Raw genomic sequence first — 21,555 nt, forward strand, 5'->3', positions numbered from 1 at the left:
TAATAAAAGTGCAATATGCTAATTAGACCGACGACCTTCCCGATGAAGCCAGGGTTGCAAGAGAAGCCCGGGTCCCGGGTGCCGGAGAGAAGCCGGTGCGGCAGCTGGGGGGAGGAAGGCCTGCTATTGCACGGATTTTGTGCGTTGGGCCTCTAATGTTCTAGTAACTCTGCACTGTGCCGGGGGTACTGGAAATATCAGGCGGAGTGCTTTGTAAAGTTTATGACTGTCTGACCACTGTACTGTACACCTGAAAGTAATACAAAATAATATTGGATTTCAACTGTAATAAAAAATAATAAAGCACACTCTGCAGCCCTGCACAGCAGAAAGGGCTTAGGTGGACCTGAATCCTAGCTCTGCCACTTGTCAGCACTGTGACTTTGTCCAAGTTACCTAAGCCTTGGGTTTCTCGTTAGAAAAGGCAGATAATATTACCTACCTCAGAGGACTCTTCCATGAATTAGAAATAGAATATGTGAAGCTCTTAATGTAGTGTCTGGCATCTAGCAGGTACTTAAGAAATGCTCTTTACTATTTGTCCTACACTATTTCCTGTGTTTTGGGAATTTGTGCAAGTATCAAATAAGACCAGTTGATAAACATTTTAGGAGTATCTTGAGATGAGAAATAAAAATGTATTCAAGTCCATGTGAGTAAGAAGTCTGTATAAAAAGGAAAAAGTGGGACTTTTAGGGATATGTACATATTTCTTTCATTTTACTTTTTTTCCTAATAGTATAGCTGACTATCAAAATGCAAACTGGCTTGGGGTGGGGGGTGGCGGTAGGCTAGAGGAGGTCAATGGCAGGGGGAAAGGAGAACATATGCAATACTTTCAACAATAAAGATTTAAAAAACATGCAAACCGATGGGGTCAGTTTCCAGGTATTGCCTCTTTTTTTTTTTTTTTGTGATCTGTTGCACTCAGTGAGTTAATTTTAACCTGCAAACCCAAATAATAGGGCCTCTTAGGCACCAGCCCTCTCTCATTTCCTTTGATATAACTTTTTTTGTTTTGTTTCTGCTTTATCCTAAATCCTGCCCTGAATCCTAATTTCATCCTTTGTTTTATGCTCCTTGAAGTATCAGGTTAGCAGGAAGGGCTCAGCCCCTTCCCCCTTAACAGATGGCTTCCTAGTCTGAATGCTATTGAAAAACCAGTTCTGTCTTCATTTTCGCTGTATTTATACCTCTTCAGAGCTCATGATTCACATCATCTACAACTCCTCCTCATTTTCTGACCAGCCTCCAATATAATTCTCAGATTCTCTACTAATGCTTGTGACAATTCTCCTTCAGGTCTAGCTTGACAGTTTTGCAAGAATCAATGAAGAGTAGTTGAGAATTTGGAATGCACAAGAATCAGAAATGGAAATTTATTCAATGTATAAGCTGACTTATTGAAAACAGGTGGGGGTGGGGACGGGGTGAGGAGGAGGGAAGAGAATGACATTTTATTATTACCAAGCATTTGTATCTTTTCGTTTTGGTCGTGTTTAGGCATGTCCGTACAGCTATCAAAAGGCATGTAAAAATGAACATTTTAAAAATTATGTTTAAAAAGCAGTAAAAACATTTATACAGGACATTATGAAATTCTAATGTCATTAGAAGACATCTTCCGCAGGCTACTAGTTTGGAATCATCACCAAAGGCTGTTCTGCAAATAGGCAGGCAAACAGGATGAGAGTATTTCCTTGATTACTCTAATAATAAAAAATAATTAAAGAAACCTTCCTTTAGTTGGATAACCCTGCATAAATAGGCAACACAGTTAATCAAAATGTAAACATGTGGTTTTTTTTGACACCAGGATAGCAAATATATAACTAGTTGCAACTAGAAGAATTTCTAAATTATCCCACTATTGTGATTCTTACACTTTGCTTCTTTGCTGTGTGCTCCCTATGTATTTTTTCCCATTCATCCTCTTCTGTATCCTGGTCAAATGTTTCAGGGTATGCTGGCAATTTGTCTTTGGGACATTCTTCATAGTAACTCCGAACATATTTCCCCACAAACCACCCCTTGTATTCTTCAGGCATTTTGCATTCCAGGCCATTATAGTGGACGTTGTAGTGGTGCTTTAACCAGTAGTAGAGGTAGTGGATGTTGTAGTCACATCTCCAAGGGTTATCTCTGAGCCACAAGAGTTTCAAAAAATACAAGTCTTCTAATACTCCATAGTCAAAGTTTTGCAGACTGTTGTTTGATAAATCTAACTCTTCTAAATGTGTGAGTCCTAAAAAAGCAGCTAGAAACAGAAAATGTTTATTAAACCAGTGAGTAATTAATTGGGTTAAATGCAATGTATGCTGTTTATAACAACGAATATGTTAAAAACAAGAGACTTAATTTACCCTGTTGAAAAGATTTTATCCCCTCCTTTTTTCTCAGAGCATTTACTTCAGAAAACTTATAATTCTAAGTACTTTCTCCTCTCTTTGAAGTGTATACATATCCTTTAGAAGACTAAGGCCTTTTGTCACGTTTATGAATCAGAAATGTCTTTCTCAAGGACCTGGGAGCCCTCTCTTTGAAATGTAATCATTGAGAAAGATAGCACCCAGATCTCCCAGTTTCTGTGGGAGGGTAGGAGCCTTGCAGAAAGTTCCAAACAACAAGATAAAGGTTTGTTTTCCTCTTCATAAAGATAAAGGTTTGTTTTCCTCTTGATAAAGCCAATTCACTAACACAGTTGGTCACCTCAATCACCAGGTAAAGTTAGGATTAACTGTGTGTGACAAATGCTGCTGTCAAGTCCTCTTACTCAAGGACTAGCTATCACTTATCCTGAAAACATGTATGCATTGGATTGTATCTGTTTGGCTATGTAAAATGTGAGAGTTTTTCTGTCTTTGCAATCTCTTAGCAGATTGCCTGTGATGTGCATCACCATCTGGTTTAATGCTTTTTTCTTTCTCTACTATTTTTGTGGAGAGGATTTCTGTGTTGGAAGAACATTTTGTGTTTTTTTTTTCCTCAATTATTTATTTATTTTCAATCTTTATAAGTTGGAAGTATTACATATGTCCCCTTTCCCCCCCCATCAACCTCCTCCAGCCCCCCCGCCCCCCCCCCCCCTTCCGCCCTAGGCCCTCACCTCCCCATTGTCTGCATCCATAGGTTATGCATAAATGCATACAAGGTCTTTGGTTATTACCTCCCACCCACCCACTCTCCCCTGCCTTCCAATGAACAAAATAAACAGATGAACGGAGTGGATCCAGAGACATGGAAGCATGGAACAGGGGCATTTTGGTTTTAATTGTATTTCCCTAACAGTACATGCATCTAAATGAGAAGTGCTAAAATATATTTTTACTCAAACAAAGCTTTCCCCTTGTTTAAATTAACTGGAACACAATATTTTATATGCTTAAAATCAGTTTTAAGTTAGCTTTCTAAAATATGAATTTTGGGCTTACGTGCATTTTTATGTTCACTGGAAAGATGCCACAAAATATAAGATGTAAATGCATAAAACATGAAATTGTGTCTGGTGATGATTTGAAAGCTCCCTGGGATATCAGTAAACTCTGAAAATGTCAAAAAAAACAGCCTTTTCCCGGGTTAGAAGGAGGGAATTATATTCCTTTAGATAGTCCTGTAGAGTCTAAAAACAAAACAATTTTATCAACATTTTGAAAACATCTGGTTGTGTTTTGGCAAACTATGGTAGCTATCAGCTTTGAATCATATGTATTTAATTCTGCTCGGGGGATGGATACTTACAACAAATATCAAAGACATAACACAAAATGAGACAATAAGAAGCTTTATTTTTTTTTAAATTAAAGAAATCTAAACCTAGATTATCCCTATTTTAATTGATGTGGACTGACCCTAAAATTTATAGTTCAATCCTAATTTCAAATATTTTGTTTCAATTTCAAACATTTTCTCATTGCTGTTTTAAAATAGTCTTGTTAGAGCATAAAGTGTTCTTATTTTGAATTTGGAAAACATGTCCTCATACTAATACCATCAAGCATTTTCATATCATTTTGTTCTCAGACAAAACCCATAATCCCCCCTCAAAAACAACTCTATTTTGGTGCAAAGCAAATAATTGGGGGTGTGGGGTGGGGAGAGCAGGAGGTAGAGAGGAGCAAAAGGTCAGCCCTTGTAATCTTTGTTCTGAAGATACTGCATTTTTTTTCTATTTGCTAACATTTGTGAGTCAATGATCTCAACAATTTACTTTTCTTAAAACGAGTCAGCCCTTCAGATTGAAAGCATGTGTAAACATTTCTAGATTTTATTTTGAAAGCACTACAGTTGTTACTTAAACCATCTGAACCCAGGCACATTAAAAAGCTAGTTTTCATTTGTTTCTTAAGGGAGGTAAACCCCTACTAGGGTGTCTTCTTTCCCCCCTTTTTGCAATAATATCTGGAATTTCATGAGATTGTCGTTCACACCTCCTAAAGACTGGCAGATCTTACTGCATTTGTGTATCTACCAGCATAAGTCGCTAAGTAAGCCTACTTTGGCAGGGTGTCATCTCAAAGGCCCCAAAATATAGAAGGTCTTTTATTTGAAAACTTCTTTAGGTCATTTTAAGGGCTGAGATACTTTTTTGTTCCAGAAGATATACACCAAGAAGAGTGGTTGGCATTTGGTAGGTGTTCAATACACATTTGTTAACGTAGAAAATACTTTCCTGGGACTGAATTGAACCAAGGAGAAAGAATACTACTGCTGCATTTTACAGCGTGTGTGCCAGCAAGGAAAGCACAGTGGGTAAACAACATTAAAGGCCTTCGGGAAAGGCGATCCCAGGGATGGAAAAGGGGTCCTCGCAATGACTAGTATAATAGCTTCATAACTGATGAGGGGAAATGATCCTTAGACATGCTTCCATGTCTCTGGATCCACTCCGTTCATCTGTTTATTTTGTTCATTGGAAGGCAGGGGAGAGTGGGTGGGTGGGAGGTCATAACCAAAGACCTTGTATGCATTTATGCATAACCTATGGATGCAGACAATGGGGAGGTGAGGGCCTAGGGCGGAAGGGGGGGGGCGGGGGGGCTGGAGGAGGTTGATGGGGGGGAAAGGGGACATATGTAATACTTCCAACTTATAAAGATTGAAAATAAAGGATTGAAAATAAAGGTACTATTATCTATTTCTGTGTTGTTGTCTCTTATTTTTCTCCAGTTTTCTTTATATAATGTAGTTTTATTATAATTAAAATATTGTTTGCATTATTATTCACTACTTTAATAAATGTAACTTAAAGCCTCTTTTAGAGATAGCTCTAAAACTTGTTTGCATGGATACTTTTGTTGTTGTTGTTAATCCTCACCCGAGGATATTTTTCCATTGATTTTTAGAGAGAGTGGAAGGGAAGGGGAGAGACAGAGAGAGAAACATCGATGTAAGAGACACACATCAATTGGCTGCCTCCCACACTCGTCCCTACTAGGGCCGGGGATGGAGCCTTCAACCAAGGTGTGTGCCCTTGATGGGAATCAGTCCCAGGACCCTTCAGTTCTCAGGCCAACACTCTATCCACTGAGCCAAACCGGCTAAGGCTGCGTGGATACTTTTGGTAGTTCGTTAACCAAGATCAGAAGGAAATTAGATACTTGCCCAGGGACCTGGGACATGGCATGCTTATCTTGAGGGTCTGTGGTTCTCCTGGAGCAAAAGAAAGTCCCCACCTCCAGGTCCTTCACCCTGTGGCCTGGCTGGCCTGCACAAGAGCATGATTATTGCTTCATTTGGGAGGAGAGTTGTCTCTGGAGCAATCTTACTCACTGTGAAGTGAAAATTGCTTTGACCTCACAATTTAAAGATACTCCCAAGTTTACACTATCTGTACAGACTAGATATAAATGTAGCGTATTGCTGTTCCCTTGAGAAATGTTTAAAAATTATGGTTTCTTAATACTTTAAAACAATGTTATTAATACTAAAATATACCTGTGTAGTTCTAGGACATTCATTTTTAATTTTCGCTTCTATATTGTTAAAATCTTAATGTTCTATTAATGGCATTAAGTTGCCATTAAGAAAAGCAAAAAATTGTGCTCACAATATTTATGACGTTAACATTGCACTTTTAATAGTATTAATAACCATTTTTGATAGATAAGACTTTTCAAATTGAAATAGCACTGTGAGGGCATGTAGAATATGTATGTTACAAATCTAATATTGCAGCAATTCTCAGTTCTTTCTAAATCCATTGTGTAATTTACCACTCTTGTTTTTGCCAGAGGCTTGCTTAGAAAATGGAGAAGAGATTTGAAAGATGGGAAGAACTGATCTTGATCTAGGATTAGATAAAATATGACTGGCTCTGGTTTGAGGACATTTTATCTTAATTTATGAACTTGGTGCTTAGCAGGTTGTTTCAAATTTACTTTAAACAAGTTTTTTTTAAAGTCCTACTTTAAACAAGTTGGAACTTAATGTATATCAAAGAAAATGCCAAATCTGAATTTCCCTTTAAAAATCACGTTTAGAATTTTTTATCGTATTCTATAAAACACTCTTATTTGAACTAATTAAATAACTATTGCTTAGTAATATATAGTATTACATACTTCATAAAACAACATTTTGGCAAATGTTTCTGAGTGCTAAGCAAGTTTTAATCTAAACAAGTTCTAATTAAACAAATTCTAAACTAATCACATTTAATTTAAAGTCAAACATTTTATTATTTAGTTCTTTAAAAACTAAATTGTATTTACTATAAATGTTACCATAGGGAGAAAAAATAGAGAACATCTGTCACCGGTTAAAAGGGCTCGTCTGTGGAACTTACCAGGATCGATGAATTCGATGCCATTGCTGCTCAGGTTTAATTTCTTTAGCTCATGAACATCTTCAAACTGCTTGGGCCGAAGTTGGTTGATTTTATTGTATGACAAGTCAAGTTTAACAATATCTGGAGGGATGTTGTTTGGAACTTTCTTCAACTCTGGAAACATTAATAATATTCAGGTTATCAAGCCTCCTCTTGCTCCCTTTTGCTCTTACCATTCTTACACCTGTGTGATGGAAGCATCAGTTCTTACAGAGGAAAAGGATAGCTAAAGGCAAAGAACGCCCGTCAGAACAAGCCTTGGCGTGTGCCAGATTCTACCGAAGCCCGGTGAGCCAAGTGCATGACACTTAAGGGGCCACTCATTGCCGAGCTGTTCAGAGAAACTTCCTCAAGGCAGCGGGGAGAAACCAAGGGAACAAGAGACAACACAGCTCAGTTGGCTCAGTCATCAGGGAGGCGGTGGGTTCATGCCTCCTGCCCATAGAATCAGCTAGGAAGCTTTAAAAAAAGAAAGCTAAAATGAAATGAAGCAATTCAAACCTTCTATTTGTGTTTTCACTAGTAATTATTGCCTCTTTAATGCATTTTTATTTTATCATTCTCCTCAGCCCCACAAGTAAGCTCAGGTCTCTCCACCCTAAAAAATCAAACAAAAAGCTCTTGACCTTGGTGACCCTCAAGCTGTTATCTCATTTCTCCTTTCCTTGGATGCTAACATTCCAAGAGAGTCATCCTGACTTATTGCCCATGCACCTCATCTCACACTTATTCTCCGAATTCTTTGATTTAGTTTATGCTCCATCACTCCAGGACTCCTCCCGGGGGACAGCAGTGCCTGGACAATAGTACACTAGGTACAATAGCACCATTGCTGCTGCTACCACAGGCACCGCCTCTGGAAGAGGAGTCCAGGTGATAGGTTAATAGGAAACCAAGGCTCACCTAGTGTATCTCCTACTCTTTATGTCTGTCTTTAAATCATGCTTTTTAAAAAATATGCAGTGTGTTTATTTTATTTTTTAATTTTTTGTGTGGTTAAGACAGTGTTCATTTTATTTTTTTAATAAATCTTTATTGTTCAGATTATTACAATTGTTTCTCTTTTTTCCCCCATAGCTCCCCTCCACCCGGTTCCCACCCCACCCTCTGCCCTTACTCCCCCACCCCCCCGTCCTCATCATAGGTGTACAATTTTTGTTCAGTCTCTTCCTGCACCCCCCACACTCCTTTCCCCATGAGAATTGTCAGTCCACTTCCTTTCTATGCCCCTGATTCTATTATATTCACCAGTTTATTCTGTTCATCAGATTTTTTATTCACTTGATTTTTAGATTCACTTGCTGATAGATATGTATTTGTTGTTCATAATTTTTATCTTTACCTTTTTCTTCTTCTTCTTCCTCTTCTTAAAGAATACCTTTCAGCATTTCATATAATACTGGTTTGGTGGTGATGAACTCCTTTAGCTTTTTCTTATCTGTGAAGCTCTTTATCTGACCTTCAATTCTGAATGATAGCTTTGCTGTGTAGAATAATCTTGGTTGTAGGTTCTTGCTATTCATCACTTTGAATATTTCTTGCCACTCCCTTCTGGCCTGCATAGTTTCTGTTGAGAAATCAGCTGATAGTCATATGGGTGCTCCCTTGTAGGTAATTAACTGTTTTTCTCTTGCTGCTTTTAATATTCTCTCTTTGTCTTTCGCTCTTGGCATTTTAATTATGATGTGTCTTGGTGTGGTCCTCTTTGGATTTCTTTTGTTTGGGGTTCTGTGGGCTTCCTGGACTTGTAAGTCTATTTCTTTCACCAGGTGGGGGAAGTTTTCGGTCATTATTTCTTCAAATAGGTTTTCAGTATCTTGCTCTCTCTCTTCTTCTGGCACCCCCATAATTCGGATGTTGGTATGCTTGAAGTTGTCCCAGAGGCACCTTACACTATCTTCATATTTTTGGATTCTTTTTTCTTTTTGCTTTTCCAGTTGAGTGTTTTTTGCTTCTTTGTATTTCAAACCTTTAACTTGATTTTTGCAATCCTCTAGTCTGCTGTTAGATCTCTATAATATTTTTTATTTCAGTCAGTGTATGCTTAATTTCTAGTTGGTCCTTTTTCATATCCTTGAGGGTCTCGCTAAATTTATCAGCCTTTTCTAGAAAATTCTTGAAAAACCTTTTAACCGTGGTTTTGAACTCTATATTCAGTCGTTTGCTTTCCTCCATTTCTTTCATTTGTGATCTGTTTCTTTGTCTCCACATTTTGGCTGCTTCCCTGAGTTGGTAGGGTAGATTTGTGTGCTAGGTTTCCTATATGGCCCAGTGTGTTGGCCTCCCCAGTTAACCTGAGGTGGATACTCTTGGTGCACCCCTTTGTGGACTGTGTGCACAGCTTTGTTGTAGTTAAGTCTTGATTGTTGTTGGTATCACTGGGAGGAATTGACCTCCAGGCCCATTGGCTGTGAGGATCAGCTGTGTCTATGCTGGGAGAACTTCTGTGCTGGAGACACCCTTATGGGAGAAGACTTGCAAAAGCCTCTGTGCTCAGCTTGAGTGGGGTGGAGTCTCAGGGCAGAGCAGACAGCATTGGTTTCCTGTCAGCCCTGCCCTAATAGGCCCCTGTGTCTCAGTGTCCCGTGGTAATCACTGCAAGCACCTCTGAGAGAAAGCCACTCTCGTGTTCCACCTGCTACCAGACAGTCCAGTTTCTCCCCGAATGAGTCTGGGTCCCCAGAGTCTCGCCCAGAACTAGAGTTCAGTGCAGTCGGGAGCTTTTGTCTCCCTCCCCCTTGAGAATGCCAGCCACGCACTCAGTTGCCCACCCTTTCCACGCGCGCGTGCACCTAGGTACCTCTGCCTTCCGCAGTGCCTCTGAGTCTCAGTGTGCTTTTCTCTTTCCTGACAGTCCAGTTTCACCCCGTATGAGTCTGGGTCCCCAGAGTCTCGCCCGGAACTGGAGTTCAGCGTAGTCAAGAGCTTTTGTCTCCCTCCCGCTTGAGAAAGCCAACTGCGCACTCAGTTGCCAGTCCTCTCCACGTGTGTGTCTCAGTACCTCTGCCTCCTGCAGCTCCTCTGAGTCTCAGTGTGCTTTTCTCTTTCCTTCCAGTTGTAGAATTTCCACTCAGCCAGCCTTGCTGTGGTTCTGGATGATGTCCATTCTGTCTTTTACTTGTAGTTTTGAAATTGTTGTGCGAGGAGCAGTTTAGGTGTTTACCTATGCCGCCATCTTGGTTTCTCCCATTGTGTTTATTTTATATTTTAGCATAATGCTTGCCCTTTCTCTTATCCCTTAGAAAAATATTCTGAAGAGATTTTATCCCAAATAAATAAAATCAGAAACAAAAGAGGTGAATTAAGTAGGGCAAGAAAAGCCAGGTTAGTTTCTGTTCCCACAAAAGGAAACTAGAAGAAACAAGTAAAACATCCAGATTCATTGATACTTGAGAAATAGCATGGCCTCAAAACTTCCTGAATAAGTAGAGATGCTTTGAACTGGGTAGAATAAAATAAATTTATGAAAAGTGGTAGCCATTTATCCATAATGCCCCTTTTGGTACAGAATAATTTAATTGTTGATAAATTCTCCCAAATATATATAAAAAACCCTCTGTTATTTATGATTTCTTAACCCATAGTATAGTTACTTTCAAAAAGACTCAGGCTTATCCCTCCCATCTCCCACTTTTCTTTTGTTGTTGTTGTTGTTAATCTTCACCTGAGGATATTTTTTCTATTCCTTTTCAGAGAGAGTGGAAGAGGGACGGAAGGGAAGGGAGAGAGAGAGAGAAAGAGAAACATCCATGTGAGGACACAGATGCACTGGTTGCCTTCCACCCACACCCCACCTGGGGGCAGAAATTGAACCCCAGCCCAGGTACCTGTCCTTGACTGGGAATCAAACCCACGACCCTTCAGTGCAGAGGGTCCAAGCTCAAACAACTGAGCACACTGGCCAGGGCTTTCTCCACCTTTAACAGCTCAGAATCCATGGTCTTTAATAGGATGATATTGGTAGTTCTTTCTCTAGTATCCTTTGTTTTCTTTTACATTTGCTTTCTCTTCTTGATGGGATCTTAGTATCAATGTGCAGGAACTGTTTTAAGTTCTCTAGCAAGTATTAAATGACAAGAACCTATGAGCTAAGCAGCATTATTATAATTTTATTTTTTATTGTCTTTAAATATTTTTTATTGATTTTTTTAGAGGGAGAGAGAGAGAGAGATAGAAACATCAATGAGAGAGAAACATCTATTGGCTGCCTCCTGTATGCACCCAACCAGGGATCAAACCTGCAACCTGGGCATATGCCCTGACTGGGAATTGAACTGGTGAACTTTCAGTGCATGGGATGACACTCAGCCAACCGAGCCCCATCAGCCAGGGCATATTATCCTTTTATAGGTGAAGAAACTCGCACAACTTGCCCGCAGTCACATTCGTAGGAATTAAACATAAACATATTCACCCAGAATCTATGCTTCTAACCACTATGCTCTGCTGCCTATGCATGGCACCTTTCTGTTTCACTGATGTTGTTCCACCTGCTTAGAATCCTCAAGGTTGGCATGTAGGGTGAAATGGGGTATGGGGAGCAACTGGGGTCAGTCAATATATTGGGATGGCCATGAGACCTTTCTGGCTCTGTACATATTTAAAATAACATCTCCCTGCTTTCAAGTGGGTAATAATAATAATAATAATAATACCACCATTCCTTGCTTTTTCTCAACAGTAGTTATCAACTACCATAGTATACATTTCAGTGATATTTTTTTCATTTCTCACCCCCTCCTCACCATGGAAGCTTCATGAGGAAGGCTTAGAACAATGCCTAATCCTATATAATAAACTCCTAATATGCAATTCGACTGAATGGCGGAACGACCGGAGGAATGACTGGTCGCTATGCTGTGCATTGACCATCAGGGGTCAGACGCAGGAGCTGCAGGAGCTGCCCCCTGGTGGTCAGTGCACTCCCACAGGGGGAGCGCCACTCAGCCAGAAGCAGGGCTCACTAAGGAGTAGCAAGCCGGGTTCTGGAAGCTGGGCTCATGGCTGGTGAGCACAGCAGCGGTGGCGGGAGCCTCTCCTAACTCCACTGCAGGCGGGTGATAAGGAGTGAGGGGTCCTGGACTGCGAGAGCCCTGGTCTGTGAGAGGGATGTCTGACTGCCGGTTAGGCTCTATCCCTGGGAGGATTGTGCCTAAGCTGGCAGGCAGACACCCCCCAAGGGGTCCCAGACTGCGAGAGGGTGTAAACTGGGCTGAGGAACTCCCCCCAAGTGCACGAATTTCATGCACCAGACCTCTAGTATATCATAAATAAATAAGTGATATGTGGCAGACACCTTTTAAAATGGCACCTAATGATCCCCTCTACTGCTATTTATACCCTTGTGTAAAACCTTCCCCTTGAGTATGGGTTGAACCTAGTGATTTGCTTCTAACAATGCAGCAAATGTGATGGGATGTCCCTTCCATAATTAGGTTATAAGAAATTGTGACTTTTGTTCTGCTAGCAAACTCTGTTGCTGGCTTTGATGATGCAAGTTGTTATGTTGGAGAGGCTCACATGGAAAGGAATTCAAGGTGGCCTCTGGCCAGTAGCTGGCAAGGAATTCAGGTCCTCAGTCCAACAGCTCTTAAGGAATCAAATTCTGCTAGCAGCCATATGAGCTTGGAAGGGAATCCTTTCCCAGTTCAGCCTTCAGATGAGATCACAGCCCTGAGCCCTGGTCAACACCTTGATTGCAACCCTGTGAGAGGTTATGAACCAAAGGACGTAGCTGAACCATGTCTGGTTTCCTGGCCCACACAAACTGTGAGATAATAAAGTGTGTTGTTTTAAGCCTGTAAGTTTTGGGATAGTTAGGCAGCAAGGGATAACTAGGCCTTGGTAAATAATAGGAACTCATTAATGCTTGTTATGTTTAATGATTCAGGTTATATATTGAGGCCTCTTGTAATAAAAGTACTTTGAAAATTTGGAGTGATCTTATTTCTGTCCTCCAATAAGACATGGTTCCATTTGACCTAGAGCTGTATCTGTCAACATACTAAAAGGTGAAAGATTTTAAGAGTTAAACTTATTATAATGGTGCAACAGTGGGGTAATCCTGTCCCTTTAGGATCAGCAAGACCCTAACTAGAGAGCTATAGTCTCTCTTGGGCACTGCATGTAAACAAGGAGATGGAAATCCTGGTGATAATTGGAAACCACAGAGACAATTGAGAACAGACATTAGAAATGATTTCTTGCACTGTGTGCCCATCATGGTGTAATATACAGATCTTGTAACATAGAAATCCACTCCTGAAACATATATGTTCACGTTGACCAATGTCACCCCAATGAATGAAAAAAAAATTTCTTGGCATTTAGCATTTGGAATAGCTATTGAGAATGGCTATCACATCTTCTTAGAAGGTTTTTAAACACAGAATAGAGCTTTAGTTTAAAATCCGGAATCCCACCTCTTCTCACTTCTTCCATTGCTACCACATTGGCCCATAGCACCATCACCTCTTGTCTGGGTTATCCTAACAGTATCCTAAACCTACGTGATCCTGTTAAAATGTTGTAAGTCAGATCATGTCAGTTTTGTTATTTTCCCAGATGACTTCCCACCCTCCAGGTGGCAGAATCCTGCAGTGGCTTTCCATCTCACTATGGATAAAAGCCCAAGTCCTCACCAAGGCGCTTTAAAGCCATTAAAGGCGGTAGGTCTTCCTTGTCACCAGAGTCAGCATCTCCTAGGTTCTGGACTTGTATCAAGACTTGCTTACTGAACCCACATCTGCTGGGCTGGATCTGAGACCACTGGAGGACAAGGGTTAACCACAAATAAATGGGTAGAAAAAAATGTTTATGAGAACACCCTGAAACCCCAGCTTAAGCAACGTGGCAGACCTGTGGATGCTGGAAAAGGAACATGAATTGCAGAAACGACCTTGGCGTTGTTAGCAGCAGCCCTGAGTAAAAACAGGATCCATAAGTAATACCAGGAATTGCAAACCAAAGCCTTTACTAGTATGGCTTAGAAAATCATAGAAAAATTTTATTATATTGATGAATATAAACAGTTCTTTATTACTTTAAACTTGAATGAGAATTGAAAATATTGGTATAAAGCATGTTTGTTTTGATAAAGATAACATAAATACAAATTTCCCAGGCCAGAGGTTAAATTTGGCCAGCGTTCCATTTCTAGACCAGACACCACATGGTTAATTGCTGCCACTTGAAATCCTTCGTAAACCCTCAACAAATACCATATTTACTTGATTATCACCCCTGACAAGCCTTGCCTCTTCCCCAACCAAGTCTTGCTGATTTTGAGGAGGAAACTGGGAAGTTTTCTCTATGTAATTTCCCATTGAATAGTCTATCTTGGTTGCCAGCAATGTCAGAACTACTCTGAAGGCTTAGTAGTAGTGGGTAAAGAGACATAAATGGGCCTGTTTATTGCAAATAAAAAAATCTTAATTATTGTTCAAGCCAGTGGTGAAATTAACTTTAGAGGCTACTGGGAACAATTGATGGGCATAATTCTCCCCAGTCCTAATCTTAGAGGTAAAATGAATCCTTAAAACTGGTAAATTATTCTGGTAAATGTGAAGCTAAAAGTTTTAAAACTGCTACTTTCATGTATTTTTGGCAAATCAATTTACCTCAATATGGCAGTAACATGCCTTTCAACTAATCTTACATTTATTCCCTTTGAAAGACTAAGTTTTGTTGGCAAAGTGGCTGTCTCCCAGTGAATAAAGCTATTATTTATTTTTCTTACTGTCAGATGTTTAAGGCAAAAATAGTGATCTTTGAGGTCTATGTGGTCATATTGTGGTCAAACTGGCACATATTATGGTACCCTGCACATACCATCTGACTCATCATCTGTCAGCTGGGAGTGGCACAGCTCCTGAGCTAGGGGATCTGTACTCAGGTCCTTGTGTGGTACCATGTGCGTGGTACACTGTATAGAGCCTAAGGAGGAGGGTTCAAATTCTCATAAATTTTCCTGGATTAACAGATGTACCCAGAATATTGCAGGGAGAGACGACATTGCATAGTGCTCCATGGCGTGGGAACTGCTTGGGGACTGCCTGTGTGGCCGTAGGAAGACAACGTGACTTCTCCACACCTCAGTTTCCTCATTTGTAAAATGAGGATAATAGTATTTCTTTTAAGGTTGTGAGCAGTACATGAAGTAATGCATGAAGCTGCTGACTTAGGCACACCAAGCATTTAGGTGACAACTCTGATTAATTATTAATGCCAGCTTCACTCTTGATGGCATGTTTCAGGCTTCTTTAGAGCCTGCATAGTGTCCGACATGTGGTGCAATCGAAACTGTTACCACATCCTGGCAGGGAGCTCAAGATGAACATCGCAGGACAATTATTCCTAGCATTTGACATTTATTACCTATTTATAGAACGGGATACGGAAAATTACAGTGGATTATATTCAGATTGTCATACTTGAAGTCTAGACATGATTTTTAACTCCTATGTATTTTGATTTGAAAAGGTTACTTAAATTACTGCTTTACAAGCACAAAGAAAGCAGCTTCGTTATTATCATCCATCTGAAGCACATGCCCCGGGCCAGGAAGCACCTAAGGGCATTTAATAGACATACAGACATCAACAATATACCAAAAAATTTAAAAATAATCAATAGATTTATACTGATTATATTAAAAGACAAGACTACTATTCATTTTATCTAAATTTTATCTACATGTTAAATCTAAAAAGTATAGCCTCTGATTTATGTATTCTTTAACATGTGGAGGAACTTGAGTTGTCTTTTAGTGTTTATTATATATAATAAACAGCTATATTATATATGCTGTTTATGTCATTAAATTTTATTTATATTGTTTCCCAGTAAATAGTATGTGTATTTTTAAAGCAGGGGGAATGAATTTATGAGCATATATGGAAGGTTGTATTTAGACAATAAGTGGAGGAAATAAAACAAAAATACAAATATATATTTATTGCAAGTTTATTTTTGCCAAGAGACAGACAAAAATATCATGGAAAAAAGACAAGGCAGAAATAGGCTCATGGGAGAGGAAAAGGCCCAAGAATAGAAAAGCAGTAAAAACCAAATTTCCTAACAAGTTATCTCTTCTTAAATGACAGTGTAGTCTAGTTACAGAAGTCTTTAACTTTGTGTTGTTGGCATTTTTTTTCTCAGATAATTAATAAACTTAATTGTACCTACTTACTCTTTACCACCTGATGCACCAAGTGCAAATTAACTTTATCTTGAAGATAGAACCTCAGCAATATCAAGAAAATTTTCTAACCCAAGTCTAGGATTAGTAGCTTTGAATTAGTTTTTATTTTATTTTATTAAAAATATTTTTATTGATTTCAGAGAGGAAGGGAGAGGGAGACAGCGATAGAAACATCAATGATGAGAGAGAATCATTGATTGGCTGCCTCCTGCACGCCCCCACTGGGGATCAAGCCGGCAACCTGGCATGTGCCCTAACTGGCAGTTGGTGGCCTCCTGGTTCATATGTCGATGCTCAACCACTAAGCCACACTCACCTGGCTAGTTTTTAAATATATAGTTCAAGTTTTTAAGCACTACAAAGGAAACCCTAGTAAAACACACTCCTCAGAATGAAGCACTACTCACCGTAACAATATTTGGGAAATTCCACCCAATCTGGCCACAGAGGCACTACATATACTGACTTTTCTGGAATTCTCTAATGCTCCCGTTGTTAAGACAGCTGCTTGCTTGAATATAGTTAAATTAATGTTAGAAGACAGCAGGGTCAAGTAGACCAAGGTTCAAATTTTGGCTTTGCTGTTTACCTATGAGACCTCGCTCGGCCAAGTGACTTGACCTCCCTGAGGCTCATTTCCTCAACTGTAAATGGGTAGTCAACTGTGGACAGGGCTGAGTGTGGAGTACCTGGAACATAGTAGGCTCTCAATTAATGAGCACTCTCTTAAATTCAGGGGACCCCAGAATGGCATCTCCCAGGTTACAATGCTGTAATTGCTCTGCTATCGCATCAAATTGTATACAATTCACAGGGTATCACAGTAAGCAAACCTTTCCAAGCCACATGGCTGTGATGTGACCCAACCAGGTGCCACCTTCCAGAGTCCAACAGAGTGGGGCAAGGCTTGAGCTTGACCTCGCTGAGAAATGAACAAATTTCCTGCTGGCTCAGGTTGCCTGTTTCTTCAATGTCAACAAATTCCTGCCTATGGTTCCCTGGAAAGGAGCCAGAGTGTCTAGGTTCTGCATCTTCCCTTTCAGTTCTTAAAGAAAAAAAACCTCCCCCCAAGTAAGTGGAATGACACCATGCCCCACAGACCCTAATTCAATGATATCTGGCTTTAATGAATATTACAAATAAGTTATTAGTCTATATGCTTGAATGAAACAGACAGACACTGTCCTATGGCTTGTTACCCTAGGGTAGATAAGCGGTTCCGAGACCACACTTTGAGAACGTCTTCACTAACATGTCAGCAGCATTACTACAACCTCCCTTCTGTTTTATTTCATGAATTTATCCTTAATGTGCAAATCCTGCACAGGACTAGTCTAAGACTGTGTGGGATAAAAACCCAGTAATGATTTTCAGGAAGCAGGTAATATTCTGGAAAGATTCCCTTAGTCTCATAGTTCTTTGATTAAATATTTTTAACTTAGTTTTTCCCGCCATATTTTTGTGTGTTTTATTTCGGGTAACTTGGGACAATTAAGATGCAGGATGTTAGCCAGTGCTTATTAAAACCTGAAGACTAAACTATGAGCTACACAATCGCCGCATCTTACTTGGCCTCCCTCTGACAGCGCTCTCACCAGCCCTGCTCTGCACATGGTTCTCCTTTAGGTCATCATTTCCCCACACATGCACACCACGTTCTGGCTTCACTTGGGGTAAGTCAGGTTATGTAAACAGCATTTTGCACTTGCTTTCATGCCCACTGGTTTTCCTACATCAATTAAATTACATTAGATTTAAGATGAAAAGAATTCCTTACAGCCACAGCTTGCAACAAGCGAATGAAAGTAGGACCCAAATTGCTGTCCCTCCCACCCTCCTGAAATGTCCCCTAAATCACCAACCGTCTTGAGTTTGGACTCCAGCACTGTCACTGGAGAAAGGGTTCTGGGGGAAGTTACACCAGAAATTCCAAGGCATGGCTTGGTGTAGGAATGAGTTGTAAGATTCAAAGAACATTTTAAATTGCCCACGAAAAAGAAAAAGCAAGAAACTTTACACACTGACCCGTGTTGGCTCCATTGGTTGGAGCTTCATCCCACGAACCAAAAAGGTGGCAGGTTCTGATTCCCCATCAGGACACATACCCAGGGTGCAGGTTCAACCCCCAGTGGGGGTGTGTTTGGGAGGCAACCAATTGATGTTCCTCTCTCACATCGATATTTCTTTCTCTCTCTCCCTGCCTCCCTCCCTCCCTCCCTCCCTCCTTCCTGTTTCTGAAATTAATGTAAAGAAAAAGAAACTTACAAACCTTTTCTTTTGCAGTCCAGTGTTTGTATGGGAAACACGTAAATGTGGCAAAGAGAAGAGTCCACCTCAGGCTTGATGACTGGGGGTCTCCCTGACACTTGGGGTTTCGGGTCCAATTGTTCCTTTTCTTCTTCATTACACAACTCTTCTGATTTTATCTGCCGCAGCTTTTTATTTTTTAGTTCTTGTGGGCTTTCGCACTTGGCATAGTTCCCCAAATTTCGGTTCTTTGGGATCTGCAGCATTGAAATAAGCGTCTCTATGTCACAGGTGCAGTGCCAGGGGTTGTCGTAAAGGCGCAGGTAGCTCAGGAGAGGTGTGTAAATGAATACTTCTTCTGTCAAGACTTTGATCTGGTTATGCTGCAGTAAGAGAGTGGTGAGTTTGTTTAAACCAAAGAAAGCCTCACTCTCAATTTTGGAGATCTCATTCTGTTGCAGATCCAAGCTTTTCAGCTTTTTGAACTTGGAAAACATGCTGTTCTTTAATATGCGGATCTTGTTTCTTGCTAACAACATGTGCAGCAAATCGTGAGGCCAGCCGGGCAGCACATAAACGAGTTTTCTTTCTTGACAATCTAAGTATTTCTCATGAAGATACGTGTACACTTCGCAGGGGAGGCCCGGTGCGTAGCGTTTGACGGGGTTGGAGCCTCTCCGGCCCCCACCCACCCGGCCAGGATTTGCTCGCCTTCTCACCCCCCCAGGGTTTTCCTTGCGGAGCTCAGCGGCTTTACAAAAGAAAAGCAGGATTATGATGGTAACCACGCGCATCCTGACATCCAGCTGGCCCCAATTACTTGGTATGACAGATGGAACAATGAAAGTATTCCTTTGAAATCCAAGTTTGGGTAATCTTAACTAATGCAGATCAGGAACAATGAGATCCAACTGAGGTATGGTAGAGTCCCTAGGTTGCAGGGAAAAAAAATTAGTTGAGGACATTGTAAGCACCGTTATTGACAGATAATAGCAGCTTTTTTTTTTTTAAAGCAAGACATTCCAGATAATCAAGGCATATGCAGAGCAGTGGTGTATAAAGGCTCTGCACCCTCCAATTGCCTTGTTTAGTGGCTAAATGTTGGAGCCCTGAGTGTGAATTAAGGCTCTCCTAGTTGCTAATCTATGCAACCTGAGGCTAATTACTTCACCTCATCTTCTGCATCTGTAAATGGGACTGGAGATACCTCTAGTATTGTTGAGAGGATGAAACGGGCTCCTGTGGTGACACACTTCACAGTGCCTGGCCCAGGGGAAGCACTCCACAATGCTAGGCTTAGCACCGTAAAAACCGAAACCTGTAGTTTATCAGCACATTGGATTCAAGGATTAAAGGGTTTCCCCCTTGCAGACTAGAGATGTGCAAAAAAAAAAAAAAAAAAAAAAAAAAAAAAAAAAAAAAAAAAGGACTCAATGGCTGTCTTCCTGAGCTTATTCTTTTCTTTCATTTACTGCCTCCCAATCACCAGTCATGTTGAATGTGGACTCCAGAAATGCTCAGGGTAAACTGAACTGTCCTCGGTATCTCCTGGCTCAAGGTCACCTTCTCAGCGACCACGGCTCTGCTGTATTGGAAGTCACACCCCTTCCCATTCCTGGCTGCTCTCCACCTCTTTCTTGTTTTATTTTTCTCCAGAGCACTTATCACCATCTGTCAAAGCAGATATTTCTTTTGTTTATAATCATCTGATTCCCCCCCCCCCCCCCCCCAACAAGGATGTAAACTTCAGCAGGGCAGAGATTTTTGTCTATTTTGTTCACTGTTGTATTTCTGGCACCTGTAGAGTTTCTAGCATGAAGCAGATTCTTGGCAAAAACTTGTTGAATGCATGAATTACTCTCAAGTAACTATTCTATAAAAATCTTAATCTCATAAACTTAGTTATTATATTTGGGAGGCAATCAATTTTTTCCTTAGCCAGCAAGTATTATTGATGACTTCCAAGATCTGCACATATGAAAGAATTGTTTCCATTTTTATATGAAAGAATTGTTTCCATTTTTTTTTTAATCCTGAAAGTGGTTTTGGTTTGCATTTATTACTTAGGACATAGTCCATTCTTGGCAGATGAAGAAATGCTCAAAATGGATTTATAATTAATAACATTTCTGTTGTTATTACCGTGGGGCTGTGTGGTTATGAATGGCAGATGTGTTTTCTATTCACTGGCCGTGTGAATGCCAGGATCACTCCCTAGCCTAGAGTTTTCCTCCTTGACGGGTCTCCTCCACCTAGAATGCCTCCCCGTTCTTTGCCTCAAGCATTCCTCCTGGGTACTGTTTGTGTTCCTGCTCCTAACTGCTTCTCTTTTGTCTCAGATTTGGAGTTTTATTTCCTGTCAGTCTAAACCCAGAGTGTCGACTGTGTGTCACTTTCCCATCTAGCTCTGGGAGCATGTCTTGTCTTCCTTGCAAGACCATAAGCTGCACAGTTGCCTCTGGTCCCAGGGCTAATCAGGCACTTGGCCTTCCTAACCCTCCACTCCTCTAACTGTAATTCATTGTAAATTGTATGTCAATCTAACCTCAAAAAATCATAGATGTTTTGTTAATTATTATACTTGCTGAATTATTTATGATATGCATGCTGGAGTATTTGGAGGAAAGTGTGCTGATGTCTGCAACTTACATTAAAATGCATAAAACCTAAGATGGATTGAGGGATAGAGAGATGGATGTACCAGCGGATATGTGGTAAAGCAAATGCATTAAGATGTAAATTGTAGCATCTAGGTGGTGGGTGTACTTATTGTATAATTCTTCAGTTCTCACAACTTTTTTTTGTATGCTTGAGATTTTTCATAATAAAACGTTAAAAGGAAACAGAAAACAACAACAAAAATGAACAAAAAGTCAAGCCACAAAAAAGCAGGTTGGTTTTCTTCAGTGCTTTGAAGCCAAAGCTCTAAAAATATGCTGTTTTCCACAAAGTAGTATTTTTCTCTTTTCTGCTTCCTTCTGTAATCCTCAAACAATAATAAACATGTGTATATATTTTAATTTTAAAGCCAAAAGAAACCGTTTTTCTGGGAAAAGAAACCAGTACTTAGAATAAGACTTGCCAAGGTTTTTGTGTTCTAATGAATACATCGCATTGAATGTAGGATGGAAAAACTTTAAGTTTAAACATTTGTAATATGTTGTTTAGTGATATGTCACTTGTTTAATTTAGGCCTCTGTAAAAATTTGCAAGAGCTGAATGTCTCTGACTGCTCAACACTCACGGTGAGTATAAGAAACTTATTTTACTGTTGTTTGCA

The 21,555-nt window shown here is 40.2% G+C and overlaps 2 protein-coding genes across 2 annotated transcripts in view; one reads left to right on the forward strand and one right to left on the reverse strand.

The window, feature by feature from the left end:
- The window catches only part of FBXL13 (F-box and leucine rich repeat protein 13), a gene marked incomplete at its 3' end in the record, with an annotated part of 168,686 nt that overhangs the window by 57,107 nt on the left and 90,024 nt on the right, over positions 1-21,555 (forward strand). Inside the window, exon 10 of the mRNA XM_080665207.1 lies at positions 21,468-21,520. Within this exon, the coding sequence (XP_080521333.1) occupies positions 21,468-21,520 (53 nt within the window). The remainder of the gene's footprint in view (positions 1-21,467; positions 21,521-21,555) is intronic.
- Positions 1,352-19,201, reverse strand: LRRC17 (leucine rich repeat containing 17). Its single transcript, XM_080665959.1, has 3 exons — positions 18,298-19,201; positions 6,785-6,940; positions 1,352-2,257 (listed from the first exon to the last, which is right to left on the reverse strand). The coding sequence occupies exons 1-3, from the start codon at positions 19,067-19,069 to the stop codon at positions 1,860-1,862; spliced, it is 1,326 nt and encodes a 441-aa protein (XP_080522085.1). The 5' UTR covers positions 19,070-19,201; the 3' UTR covers positions 1,352-1,859.

The sequence above is a fragment of the Plecotus auritus genome (genome assembly GCF_963455305.1).
Source record: "Plecotus auritus genome assembly, chromosome: 4".
Taxonomy (NCBI): Eukaryota; Metazoa; Chordata; class Mammalia; order Chiroptera; family Vespertilionidae; genus Plecotus; species Plecotus auritus.